The sequence below is a fragment of the Crotalus tigris genome, unplaced genomic scaffold (assembly GCF_016545835.1).
Source record: "Crotalus tigris isolate CLP2741 ecotype Arizona unplaced genomic scaffold, ASM1654583v1 scf7180000018468.2839379, whole genome shotgun sequence".
In the NCBI taxonomy this organism is placed as follows: Eukaryota; Metazoa; Chordata; class Lepidosauria; order Squamata; family Viperidae; genus Crotalus; species Crotalus tigris.
In genome coordinates, this window is record NW_024097024.1 from 1,518,124 (window position 1) to 1,531,054 (window position 12,931).

The following is a 12,931-nucleotide window of genomic DNA, read 5'->3' on the forward strand; positions in this document are numbered from 1 at the left end:
TACCCTCTAAGGCTGCTAGATGAAATCAATTTTTGCTATTTTTTATTCTTTTCTATCTCCCCATGCTAACTCTGTTGTTGTTGTTGTTGTTGTTGTTGTTGTTGTTGTTGTTCTTCTTCTTCTTCTTCTTCTTCTTCTTCTTCTTCTTCTTCTTCTTCTTCTTCTTCTTCTTCTTCTTCTTCTTCTTCTTCTTCTTCTTCTTCTTCTTCTTTGTTGCAGTCAGCCAGATATTTAGACTGGATTTGACATTTTTATCTATCTAGTGACTAATTCTCAAGGATCTGGGATAGGTAGATGTTAACGTTTGATGAGGATGATGAAGATGATGTTGATAACAGATTTATTTGCCACCCATCTTGGAGTTCAAAATGATCCTTAAGTTTTTCTGAGATTTCCACAAAATTCTGAATCAAAGAAGTAGAAATAAAATGTTTTTATTTTTCCAGTATAGAATCCTTTGCTGAATTAGATCCTCAGAAGAACAATAAACACAATTGGTACTATTGTAAACTGCTACCATGTTAAGCAGTCCAGTGCCACAAAATGTTTCAGATCATAGTTAGAATTAATATTAGTCCTTTGCTAGCTTTCATATCAGTTGAGATTGTTAAGGAGCTTCAGTCCCTGTCCAGTCACCATTGATCTATCATTTATTACACAGTGATTATAAACATTTCCCATTTTAGGAAATGGTACATATTTTATGGCATTGATTGCTCTAGACTTTATTTTTCAAATATACTTAGAATTCAGTAATTTCTTAAGCACCTAGCTAGTATTTAGAGCCTAGATTAATTTAGATTGCAAAATGCAGGCACAATTTTGGTGGGTATACATTTTATACAGTATAATAAAAATGGAATTATATACATTGAACATGTTAATTATCCAAATTGAGAATAAAAACATTACAGAGCAATTTGAAGTTATTTTTATATATAAATAATGAAGCAATTTGCTACCAAAAGATCATTTATTATCATTTTTACTACGTGTTCTTATTGTTTCAGCAACACATGAAGATAGTGTTCTCTGGATTGCCATGGCAGGTATACATCAAATCTGGGCACTCCTGTTGGAAAGTGGAAAACTACCTAAAGGAGGGTAAGTTAGAATATTAGATTGCTTTGCCAACACCCTATGATCATATTATTTGTTCACACTATTTATGTATTAGATTTGTTTGCCACCTAGAAATAGGTGATAATTTGATTGTATAGCTCTGCTAAATATTGTTATACATACTTTCTCAGTCTAGGTTTAGTTTAGTTTAGTTTAGTATATTCAGGAAGAAATGCAAACTATTTGGAATAATGAGTATTTGAATGGGCACATTCTGTTTTCATTAAAACAATGGTTGGTTGATTCATTGATGATGATGCACCAACAGCTTGTTGTCAACTCTTAATGACCACATATATGGACCTTATCCTGGATGTTGTACCCTGACCTGTCTCTTCAGATCTTCCACCAGTACATCTATCACTGCTGTAATCAAGTTGTCTTCTTGATTAGGTTCGCTAGGAAAGGGCTGCTATTAATGGAGATAAAATGAACTAAATCTATTTTGTAAGCTGAGAAAAATAGGATATAAAAGAAATAACTTTTTAAAATGTTAGTGTTACATACATTATAGAAATCTTTCCCTCTCCCCCTCCCTCTCCTTCCATCTTCCTTTCCTTCTCTCTCTTCCTATATTATACTCACTGAACTCTGCATAAAATACATTTTGAATTATTTCATAGTTTAAAAAATATGGAAAAGAAAACTTATTTTTGATCACAGCATGAAAAAAATTGAATGTAACATTGTATAAATTATAAGTTCAAGTGCATGTAGAGCCTATGTAAATCTCACCACCCCTCCTTTTTTTAAAGCGATTTAAAGAAGGGAACTTGTCTTCGATTTGCTGGAAGTGGAAATGAAGAGAACCGAAACAATGCATATCCCCACAAAGCTGGCTTTGCTCAGCCTTCTGGTATCTCTGTTGCTGCTGAAGATCCCTGGAGTTGCCTTTTTGTGGCAGATAGTGAGAGTAGTACTGTGCGAACAATTTCTCTGAAAGATGGCACAGTGAAACACCTGGTAGGAGGCGAGAGAGATCCAATGGTAAACTAAATGTATATTTCTCTCTGTTTTCCATTGATCTTATACATCCAGATTAGAACATCTCTGATTCCTATGGATGAAAACTTATTTTAAATGCCAATTGGTCACATTTTATTTGTAAGTTATTACAATAGTTAATTGAGATCATTAAAAAAGATTTAACTTTCAGTACGATTGAATTAGTCTGATAATAATCATCAGATTCATGCCAGCAAGCAGATATATCTGCTGTGAAACCAGAAGGGACAATGAAAATTTGTTTTCAAATTTTGTTTTAGGAAAAATAGTTGCTATATTAAATAATAAACAATCTTCTCTTATTACTGGTTACCAAAAAGTTGGATTTTGCCATTCATATCTTTAAGCACAATATTTTAAAATAGCCATTAATATTTTGAAATGAAAAGACAGACATAAGTAAAAAAAAATAAGCTTAATCAAAAAATGGTCTCAATGTTTTATAATCATGAAGATGAGCCAAAAGGCTAGTCTGAGTGCTTCATCAGAATGTTTAATCTCTTTCATTATTTTTTTGAGATTTGATTTCATTTGATTGGTTTCCCATCTTATCTAAAAGATTCTGGGCAGCTCATAAGTAAAAACAATCCAATGGAAACAAATAGGGTTTCCTGACTAAGCAGGTGGTAGGACTAGATGACCTCCAAGGTCCCTTCCAACATTATTATTATTACTATTATTATTATTATTATTATTATTATTATTATTATTATTATTATTATTATTATTATTAAAAATGAATATAAAAAACCTTACAAACTAATCACAATAATTTAAAAACAGAAAACCATGATTAAGGGCACAATTCATTCTACATCAACAAAACACAGGTATTGAAAGAGTTCCCCACTTTTATAATTCTGTTCCATAAAAACAGATACATTACCATTTATAGATAGCTAAGGAATATTCCAAATTTCTAAGATCAACAAAAAAACCCTTTGAAACAGAATTCAGTCTATGTAAAAATTCTTATTTTAGATATCTGAATTGATAGTATGAAATGGCAAGATTTTGAATTGAAGTGAATTGAAATACCTTTATTATCATTTTCCTGTATACACAATGATACACATTAAAATAAAATTCCTGTACACTGCTCTCGAAAAAAATAATAATATAATAGCAGCAGGATCAAAAAATGCCCAATTATACGAAAATAACACCAAAACGTAAGTGTGTGTGTCTGTGTGTGTGTGTATGTAAATCGCAGTTGATTTTGAATATATAGAGGAAAAAAGAGTCGAGAGTTCACAAGGTTGATACTATATGGTGCAAAGCTATTACATAATCTGATGGTTCTGCTTCGGATACCACAAAGCCTCTCCCAAAAGCTAACAAGGAAAACCAGTCATGGAGAGATATGTAGAATCTCTGACAATACGGCGGACCCTGGTCGAGCAGCACTTATATCCTCTACCTGGATAGAAGGAAATTAATTTCCAGTAATCTTTTCTGTCATCCTCACCACTCCCTGCACAGCCTTCCGGTCCAAAACAGTAACACTTTTCATGGATAGAGCGATAATCCAATAGATATATGTACGTTAGTTCTGAGATTAATGCAAATTATCACTTCTTGTCAATAAAAATTGTTTTTTATGAATCTACTTTGAATTCAAGTTAATGTTTTAGCAAGTCATTCTCATTATTGCTAACTTTAATTAAAAAAATGTAATTTAATCATCATGTTACTTTCCAAATATTTTTTTAAAGAATTTATTTGCTTTTGGTGATGTTGATGGAGCTGGGATGAATGCAAAACTACAGCACCCATTGGGACTAACTTGGGACAAGAAAAGAAGTCTCCTTTATGTTGCAGATTCCTATAATCATAAGGTGAGGTTACAGACTCCATTTTCACTACAAAATCTAGTTTATTATTCAGTATCACAAAACTTTGTAGTAGTCCTCCACTTACAATAGTTCATTTAGTGACCATTCAAAGTTACAACAGCACTAAAAAAAGTGACATAATCATTTTTCACGTGACCATTGTAGGCATCCCCATGGTCACATGATCAAAATTCAGATGCTTGGCAACTGGTTCATTTATGATGGTTGCAATGTCCTGGGTTCATGTGATCCCCTTTTGCGACCTTCTGACAAGCAAGGTCAATGGAAAATTAGATTCACCTAACAAGCATGTTACTAATTTTACAAATGCAATGATTCAGTTAACAATTGTGGCAAGAAAAGTCGTAAAATGGGGCAAAACTCAATAAATGTTTCACTTAACATCATACATTTTGGACTTAATTATTATTGTCACTTGAGGACTACCTGTATTGCAGAACAGAAAGGTACATCTCATTGTATGTTTGCATGTATTATTGCAGTTGCTTTTTATATTTCATATTTCAAATTATATTTTAAGCAAGTTTTGAACTTGTATAAAGTACCTCAGGAGAGTTTCTTAGATTAGAATCGAACAAATGAGTTCTAGCAATTGCTCAGTAACAGGTAAACATGGAGTCAAAATGATAAAAATATTTCTTTCATTCTTTATCCAACAAACTGAAAAAGGTTAGTGTCAGGCTCCCATGATTCAACTTACTAAAGCCTAGCCAGACACACAGCACGGACTAGGATGGAATGACTATAAATAGTTGATTACCTTCTGTCACCTTGAGAGGAAGACTGTTCTTATGGCTAATGTCTGTGTTCCTTTTTTCCACCTTTCCTGCAACCTTGTGTTTTGCAGCCTTGGATCTTGGCAGCTGTTGATTGTTTGATATAGCCAACATTTTCTGACTTGCAAAAATCTAGCCTCCTAAACCTAGTTCCTACCCTTAAGAGGTTAAAGTCACCATTACTTTATGATTTAATCCCCGCTTTGTATATTTTATACTAGTAACATTTATGAATCTAATCCATAAACATTACAGCAAGTTGATGAATTCGTGTTCCTTAGTAAAATGTATATTACATTTATGTAAATAGATGGAGATACTTTAAGATGTCAAAATAATGTTAGAAAAGAAGAGGATAATATGTGACCTGTCAAAGGAAATATATGTTTATCCAAACTAAGCAAAAAGACTGTACATAAGGATGTTCTTCTGCCTACTTTATAATATAGAAGTGAGAGTTTGGAATGAGAAGAAATAAACGCTGAATGCAATGGTAATGGGTTACTTAAGAAGCATGTGTGGTAAAACAAGAAAGGACAAGATAGTTAATGTATAGGTGCTGACTTAATGTGGATTGACCATAGAAATGAGACAGCAAAGGAACATGTTAAACTGATGTGATGCAATCTCAGACCTTAGTTCTTTTCTTGCAAACATTTCATCATCCAAACTAGGTAACATCATCAGCACTAGGACTAATAATGTTACCTAATTTAGGCAATGAAATGTCTGCAAGAAAAAGTCCTTCATTTTAACCCGGAACTACAAATATTCTCCTTTATTGGAATCTCAAACTATATATGACAGAAAAATGATAGTTAAGAGGAAGGGTAAGACTGAGAAAGTTATTTTTGAATAGAATTGATGGAATCCTTAAAAAGAGAGGATTATATCAGCCTTACCAGGTAGACCAGACAGGAAACACTACTTGATGAGGCAATTCTACTTGTAAGGCCACATTAACAGAATCTTACAAGCGTGAAAGTACAGATCTTCCTTTACAGGCCAAGAAAGTAGGGAGGGTCTCTTCTAAACCTCTTGCCCTCCATTGTCCAGCTGTGGGCTATGCACTCTCTTATCTGATGGTTTCCTAGGTAGCATCTCTTCGTCCCAGTCCCCATCTCCCACGGCCTATCTTGCCTATCACTAAAAAACAAAAGTATATATGATTGATAGTTGGTTGATGATCTTTACTATGATCACTAACCTAGAACAAAACAATCAGATTCATAAAAATAATAAAAGGATAAAGCATGAAAAGCCATGAGATAGGAAGGAAAGAAAATACATTATCTGGAAAGGACAATAAAACACCTTAAACTCTAAACAATTTCTAAGATATCGATAAGAGTAAACATTTACTCTGACATTTACTATAGTAGAGTAAGTTCATACAGAAGGATATTTAAACTAGAACCTAAATGATAAATAATAAAAATATTTTAAAAGTAAAGTACTGAAACAATGTATGAATCAGTGCATGAATATGAAAATTAGCATGGTTTTTAAGAACAGAAATACGCTAAAGAGGATAATGAATATTGTTGGTGAAAACTGAGTTTAAATTTCCTTTTATTTTCTATTGTTCTGTGCCTTTATTTTATTCACTACTTTTTACTACTTTTCTGTATATTATAAAGTTACTTACCCCAAAACAGAATAGTGTGGTGGTTATGTATGTACAAAAAAGTGGGAGCTATTATTAATTTGAATCATGAAGCAGTACAAAGGCTAATATCACTGCATTGCCATTGATAATTATTTTGATATTTGTCAATCTTTGTTCTTATATATTTCTTTTAATTGTAAATTTCTAGATCAACCTAACACTATAACTTCTTCATAGTCATTTTAAATAGGAATAGGAATATGATTTATTAGGACATTCTTCATAAAATTCAAGAAATAGTTCAACATTACTTTATGTTCTACAAGGTGTCTTATTTGTTTTGTTCTAGATTAAATTTGTAGATCCTAAAATGAAGAATTGTGCCACTTTAGCAGGTACAGGAGAAGCAAGCAATGTAATTGGTTCCAGCATCACCACGTCAACTTTTAATGAACCAGGAGGCCTATGTGTTGAAGATGGAGGGCAATTCCTTTATATTGCAGATACCAACAATCATCAAATTAAAGTGATAGATTTAGAAACCCGTACTGTTTCACTGGTAAGTTACTATATAAAAAAGTATGGATAGATCTTTCTATTTGAGATAAATTATTAGAGCTAAATTTAATTCTACTATCTTTATTGCATTATACATGCATTTTTGCCATGTTTATAATGGCCTGCCAAACAGAATTACTTTTGTATTAAGGATATCCTGTTAAGCTTAAAATAAATGTTCCATCTGTTTTAAAAGGTTAGAAATGACACTACACCGTTAGAATAAGCTGAGATAGAAGAACCTCAGACTTCAGAACACATTTTGACATTTTGATTTAATCTCATCTTGTTGTAATGAGCTGCTTTAAGAATCATGTGTTCCTTCAGTCCATTTTCCCATAAACTGGAAATAAGGTCCATATTATTGAATCATTTGGAGACAAATGAAGTAAATATTTGGACTTATTAAAATCCATCTGGACTTGTTAAAAAAAGCTCCTTGGATTTATTTATTTATTTATTTATGAGACTTATATACTGCTTTAAGTGCAAGCACTCTCTACGCGGTGTACACCAGTAAGCAATGTATATATATATTTACATTGCCCCCAACAATCTGGGTCCTCATTTTACCTACCCCGGAAGAATGGAAGGCTGAGTCAACCTTGAGCCGGTGAGATTTGGATCACATCTTTATCAAATTAAGAACCTCTGGAGCTGAAATAGACCACTAGAAAAAAATGAGAAGGAGTGGAACAGACAATGTTATCCAGTAGATATGACTATTCCAGGTCATATTATCGATACCATCTCTAAAACATGCTTGTAAGGTGTTCAGAAAGGATTACAGCTCTGCATATTCCCAGTGTACTTCAAAGAATATTCTATAGTATACTATAGTATACTATACTATATTCTCTAGTCCTGCTATTTGGCAGGCAGGAATTCTCATACCATCTCAAACAAATAGTCTCCAATCTTTATTTGAATTCTCACAGCAAAGAAATTCCTTCTTATTTCTGTTTGGATCTCCCTCTCATTCTTATCATACTATTCAGTGCTTTGAAGAATAAATCCATATTCTCTTCTATGACATACGTTCAAGTATTGCAAAGACAGCTATTAGCTTTTTTTCAGACCAAACATTCCCAGTTCTTTAATAATTTAATAATTTTAGTTTAGGCGCTACCTGACTTTAACCAGTGCTTGTGAGGCATAAATGTTATGAGGGCCTATTCCACTGCATTCTGGACTAGTTGTTCTTAGTATTTGGACTCCAACCCTATCATCCTCTTTTGGTTGTTAGCTCACACATTCCAATTTGTCAGCATCTTTCTTATACTTTGGTAGCCCAAAATGGAACATAATATTCTAATGCAGTCTCACCAGTGCAGCATGGAGTGTAACAATCACTCCTATGATCTAACACTTACGCCTCTGGAGATATAGGTCAAGATTGTACTGGCTGTTTTGGCAGATGCTTAATCTGTGGTTTACCAGGACACACAGGTCCTTCTTACAAACATTCCCACTGACCAAGTATTGTCTATCTTGTATATATATCTGCAACATCAACAGTGAAAAGGCCAGATTGGCAGATTAATGTTATACCCTGAAGAGAATAAATAAGGATCAGATTTTACTTTATAGCTTTGAATGTGTTGAAAAGTTTATATAAGGCATAGCATCACACCGAAACTGCGCCCATCCCATTGCCGGCAATGGAAAAGTCCCAGTAAGTCGTGCGATGTCATGTGACGTCATGAGTTTGACATGCCTGGTTTATATAGATACATGTATTACTGGACAAAGTGTATGTGTATATATGTATGTATGTATGTAAAAAATAATTTTAAAGGTTATTTTAACATAGTGTGAGCAAACTATTCTGTTCCTTTTACTTCAAAAGCAGAAGTACAATTAATTCTATACTTGTCTTCAGATCTTGGTTTTGTCTTAACACATATTGCAAACTTACTTAAAGGAATGTATTTGTCAAAGCATTAATAAAAGGATATGTCTGCTGCTTTCTCAATAAACTCAATAAAACTTGATTTTTTAATCAAACATTTATTTTTTATAATTCATCATAACTAAATGACAAAATATATTCATTAGGTTATTTAAATTGGAAATCCACAGTTTTCACAAACTGTGAGCGAAATACCATGTCTTGATGATATTGGGAGAGGAGCAATTGTAAAAATTAATAACCTTTCATTGTAATAAACATTTTATTGTAATCACTATTAATAACTGTTGGGCCTGAGCATCCATTTAGTCTATAAATCATGTATATCTAAATAAGTCAAAATTGCCAAGAAATGTAGCATTTATCAATTCTTTTTTTTGATTTGATACAAAAAGACATGCATTGGAGAAGTATAAGCTATGCCAGAGCCTAGAAAGTTTCCTTAATAGTAATATATACCAAACATCTTCTGTAAAGCATGATCATTAATTGAAGGGATTTCTTCCTAACCATAAATAACACAAATTGTTTTACTTTTGTATGTTTCTATAGTTATTCAGACAATTTAAAATTTGAACTTGCAAAAGTAGAGGGAATGATCATAGTGCTTACTGAACAAATAAACAGCCTAATTCCAGGCATAATTCTTTTCAATAGGGAGTCTCTTCTGCATCCTGTGATATATTAGGCCTCCAGTTTTGAATATAATACCACTGTGTATATAGGGGGTTTGTTTATATTTGATTTAAATTCTGTTTTACAAGAACTGAGAAAATTAACTCAAGTGACAATAAAAGGCAACAGCCCCACCTGTTCAAAAGGAGTTGGATATACATTATCCATCTGTACAAACTTAATATATATAATATCACAATTTCCTGTTCATGGAATCTGGACTAACCAGCACTGAATTTAATGAGTTTTGCATTGAAATCAATTTTTAAAAGTAATTTACTTATATGTATTTGAATAGGCCTTCTAGTGCCAAAGCATCTTGAAGCAATTTACAATAAAAACATAAATGAGTACATAATAAAATTCTGTATTACAACAGCATAAACTAATATACATATACATAGAGTGCTTGCACTTAAAGCAGTATATAAGTCTCATAAATAAATAAATACATATAGTAAATTTTATTCAACCCAAAATATGTTCATTAAAAAATGAGAAAAAGGGGAAGAAGCTTTTTTTTTTCATCATTCATACCAAGAAGGCCTTCAGAAATTGGAGACTTATCAACAGGGATCTAAAATGTATCACCATAGTGGGGAGAACATTCCAGATCACAGTCATCACCACTGTCCTGCATTGCCTCATTAGGAGCAGCCATTTGGACCATAGGGGATTTCCCATCCTTTCTTTATCTGTAAAGGTTCCAAGGAACCAGCCCATGCATCAGTTCCTCAGTCTTTGCTGTAATTGTGTTTGCAATACTTGCTCTGGAAATCCATCTGAATCTGTCTGAAAGTGACCTTTGTTTTTTCAAACTTTAGAATATGAAATTATATCTCAAAAATTAACATGCTTTCTATTCCTTTGATAGCTTCCTCTTCTGCATGTTGACACAGTAGACACTATAAATAGAGGGAGTGTTAAAATGAGTGATAAAGCAGAACTACCAAAGCTCCCTAAATCGGCTCCACATTTTCAGCTACCTTCATTGACTGTAAGTCCAGGCCAAGCACTTCAGTTTGTGCTGATGCTCAACTTGCCTCCAAATACTAACCTGACTGAAGAAGCACCTAGCTCCTGGTTTTTTACTGCAGAAGGTAAAAAAAGTCAGTGTTTCTGTTTATAGGGAATATACAGTATGCTAAATCTGTTTGTCTGATTTCAAATACATTGACTTAGATGGTAGAGCAGATATATCCTTATTATTTTACAGAGTTTTCATTTAAACCTATTCCTGAGTTTCTAATAGCAATTTTAAATTAAATGTACAGCCCATAATTAAATCATTTTATTATAACAATTTATATGGCCTACATTTCATTATAATCCTTTACTCAACTGGAAATAATGGAGCAGGTTAAATTAGTGAAATGTTTGTCTCATTCACAAAGAGGCTCCTTCTAGGGCAAGGGTGTTAAACTGCCGCCCCATGGGCCAGACGCATGATGTGGAAGCGGCACCCACCCCATTGCCAGCAATGGCAAAACTCTCCCGATACGTTGCGTGACGTCATGTGATGTCGCGAGTTTGATATGTCTGTAATAGAAAAGAGTTAAATAAAAAAAAATGACCTGTACATAAATACGGAGTTCTTTATTTGCATATAGAGCACTTGAATAATTATATATTTCAGTTTGCATTTCAAATATTGTGATTTAGTTCCTGCATTAATCTGATTCTGCCCTGTGAAAGTCTTCTACTAGTTCTTCCATAATTATTTTAGTACAAGCCATAATAATAATGTTTTATGATTAGATAAAATCATCAAATCGTAACAGACTACCTTTTCTTTTCTAGGTAATGAATGGCTACTTTGTGATCCACACATATCTGGGACAATTGCAGACATATTTGAACAGCCTATAATCCCATTTCAGTTACCCACTAACTGCCTGTCAGCTGAAGCTTTATTGTCAATCAATGTGTGCCTCTATTACTGTAGCAAGGATAGTAATGCCTGCATGATGAAAGGAATCTCATTCAACCAGCCTTTCCATATAGCAAATGTAAACCAAAAAAACATAGCTCCAGTTGAGCTCACATATACATTTTAATTACTGCCTAATTTTTGTTGCAAAACTAACTGAACTTTTGCATTATTATATATGTGTTACTTCATGTTTGAACTTAAAGCAAATTGCAAAAATACATGTTTGCATAAATAGAATGTGGGAAATCATGAACTTGTATCTAAATCTTAGTACCTTATCAACTTATTGTATAAGCAATAAATACTAAAGAGGTTGGGATCACTGTGAATAAACAAAACAAAGCTAAATATAGAAAAGATCAATTTCTATCATCAGCTCAATCTTAATGTTGGAAATTCTTATTTGTTTGATTTTTTTCCTGTGTTATGTAAACATTTGTTATCATATGTTTTCTGGACCAGGAGGCCTTGCTCACTGTCAGTCATGTCTTGATCACCTGTCTGTTGGATTACTGCAGTGTGCTCTACATGGGCCTGCCCTTGAAGATAATCCAAAAGTTACAACTGGTCCAGCATGCAGCAGTGTGTGCTTCAAGGTTTGCCTATGTTCAACCATTGCTGCACAAGCTGTACTAGCTTTTAATTGTTTTTTAGGTGCAGTTCAATGTTGGTTACTACTTGCCAGCTTTAAATAGCTGCAGGACCACCTCAAGGTTTCTGTCCATCCTGCCAGATCCGATAACATGGTTGGTCTAGATCCCTTTCCTTAAATGTTACCTTTTGTGGGACCTTTTAAGACACGCTTTTCCAGTGGCTGCCCTGACCCTTGGGAACAACCTGCCCCTTGAGATTTGGAGGGCCCCCACACTTTAGCTTCTGAAGGGCAGTGAGCACCTACTCTTCACTCAGACTTCAGACTAGGATAGAAATGAGCCCAGCCAATGTAGGTTTATGACATATTGCAGCCTTGTGCTTGGACTATATGGTGGTGTGGGGTTTGGTTGGTTTTATTTATGTTGTATTAAATATTACTGTGAGTCACCTAGAATTTTTATGTATAAGAAAGATGGCCTTATAAGTTTTATAAATAAATCATCAATCTTTTGTTTCAAATAAAAGCAAAATAATGAAAAGTAAAATATGCAGTGAAAAATAGTTTTTAACAGAAACTAAATTTCTTTTTTAAAATAAATGATATTTAAACAGCACATTCTACATATATTTGTTAATGACTTACACAGAGTAACTTCTATGCAAAAGATAAGTGAATTGATATAGGTATGAATAATATTTTTAATAAAATATGAAAAATTAAAAGTCTGAAATAATTAGTTTTTTTTAATTATCTACAACCTTAAATTGCTTGTCAAGATTTGTTTTGAAAGAATGGTATTGGGGGTGGGATGAGGGTGTAGAGTATGGTGTGGTATGTGGTATGGTATGGTATGGGGGATATGGTATAAATAATATTTATCAGCATAAAGA

General features: G+C 33.2%; 1 protein-coding gene across 2 annotated transcripts in view; it reads left to right on the plus strand.

Annotated features, from left to right (window-relative positions):
* Positions 1-12,585, plus strand: part of NHLRC2 (NHL repeat containing 2) — a 33,119-nt gene extending 20,534 nt beyond the window's left edge. For both annotated transcript variants that reach the window (XM_039352717.1, XM_039352716.1), the window contains 6 exons: positions 1,011-1,104; positions 1,878-2,109; positions 3,843-3,965; positions 6,718-6,927; positions 10,388-10,613; positions 11,314-12,585. In XM_039352717.1, coding sequence (XP_039208651.1) covers positions 1,011-1,104; positions 1,878-2,109; positions 3,843-3,965; positions 6,718-6,927; positions 10,388-10,613; positions 11,314-11,570 — 1,142 coding nt within the window. In that variant the 3' untranslated portion in view covers positions 11,571-12,585. The remainder of the gene's footprint in view (positions 1-1,010; positions 1,105-1,877; positions 2,110-3,842; positions 3,966-6,717; positions 6,928-10,387; positions 10,614-11,313) is intronic.
* The last annotated feature ends 346 nt before the right edge of the window (positions 12,586-12,931 follow it).